Consider the following 1,443-nt stretch of genomic DNA (forward strand, 5'->3'; position numbering starts at 1 on the left):
CTCTCTCTCTCTCTCTCTCTCTCTCTCTCTCTCTCTCTCTCTCTCTCTCTCTCTCTCTCTCTCTCTCTTGACTTGGGCGGTGGCTGGGTCGCCCCCTTTCATGGCTGCGAGCGCCGCGAGCACCTCTGCCGGCAGCACGCTGCACGCACCCCGGTGGCTGGTGTTTTGCCAGCGCCTTTCGCGTTTCGGCCATGCGGCGCGACTGTGTCGCTGACCCCCGCGGCTTAAAGTGTTTGCCCCCTTGGGTTTGTCATTTTTGTGGTGCAGGTGACTATAGCCTACGCCTGCACCTTTTGTAGAATGTCACTGCACACACCTTTGCTGACACCTGATCGATTCATTGGTGTGCTGGTGCACCCTGGATGGTCTCCAACCTGTGCCATTCTCCAGGGTCCTTCTGCAAAACAAAGGTATGCGTTGTGCGCGTCCAAATCTTTCCCATGCGCCTTCAGGAGCTCTGCTTGCAGGTCAGCGAGCTCCGGCCCCAGCTTTCCCCTTAGTGCTTCAGTTAGCTTCTGTTTTCAACATCTTCTTGTGACATGGGCAGCTTGAGCAGCTTGGTGGGCGGGCCCCTTGGGAGCGGTGGCAGGTCCTGCAGCGGCTCCATGCCTGGGCTGCCCATGGCAGTCTGACCTCGAGTGCGTCGTGATCAGTGCTGGCCCCTTCCATGCAGTGAGTTTGCACCCCGTCTCACCCCCCATGCTGGCCAGCTCTTCCTTTGGGACTATTGTGAGCACGTCATCAATCCTGCTGATCAAGCCCTTGCCTTGGCTCCGGAATGTTTTCAGCCTAGCGTGTGTCGCATTTGGTGTGGGCAGTGCGTCAACGGGCGCCAGTCGCAGGCCCTCCATCGCAGCCCTGTGAGCGCGGTCGTGGGTGTATGCGCGGGGGCTCTCCTCCCCCACTGTCCTGTCGCTTGGGTACAGCGCTGCGTTCATGTCCCCAGCAACGAGTGTGGGGCGCGCGTCCCTGTCTGTTGTGTCTGCCTCCAACTGCGCCGTGATGCTGGCCCCCAGGTCAGCGTCTGCTGACCCCGCGCAGGGGACGTACAGCCCGATGATGCGGAGGCTCGCTGCCGTGTGCCCGCCCATCCAAGAGAGCAATGAGGTATTGCCCGCGCAGAGCATGGTCTGCCGCCTCAGAGAAGGGGATGGTGCAATGAGGCACCTCCGCCCTGCGCACCGCCACAAGGACCCCTGCCCTAGGGCCACTGTCTTTTTCAAGAGCAGCGGCGGAGCAAGGGGGTGAGCAGCTTTTTGAGTACGCGGTTCTTGCCAGTCTGCTTGGTTTCTGTGAGTACAATAATGTCGGGCGGCGCATACGCTGTCTTGGCCATGAGGTTGCGCAGGTGGCCTGAGAATGTGACAATTCATTGCACGTTCAGCGTCAGCACAGAGAGCTTTGTGGTGCGGTCGAGTATGTCTCCGTCCTGGCGCATGGCGG

At 60.4% G+C, this 1,443-nt stretch overlaps 1 protein-coding gene across 1 annotated transcript; it reads right to left on the bottom strand.

Moving 5' to 3' along the window:
* Nucleotides 1-905: 905 nt before the first annotated feature.
* MNEG_13696 (hypothetical protein) lies at nucleotides 906-1,091 on the bottom strand (the record flags this gene model as incomplete). The annotated part of the gene is made up of 1 exon (XM_014037832.1): nucleotides 906-1,091. A coding segment is annotated over one exon (186 nt), but the record flags the coding sequence as incomplete, so codon positions are not given.
* Between the last annotated feature and the right edge of the window lie 352 nt (nucleotides 1,092-1,443).

Source organism: Monoraphidium neglectum (assembly GCF_000611645.1).
Source record: "Monoraphidium neglectum strain SAG 48.87 unplaced genomic scaffold scaffold03988, whole genome shotgun sequence".
Taxonomy (NCBI): Eukaryota; Viridiplantae; Chlorophyta; class Chlorophyceae; order Sphaeropleales; family Selenastraceae; genus Monoraphidium; species Monoraphidium neglectum.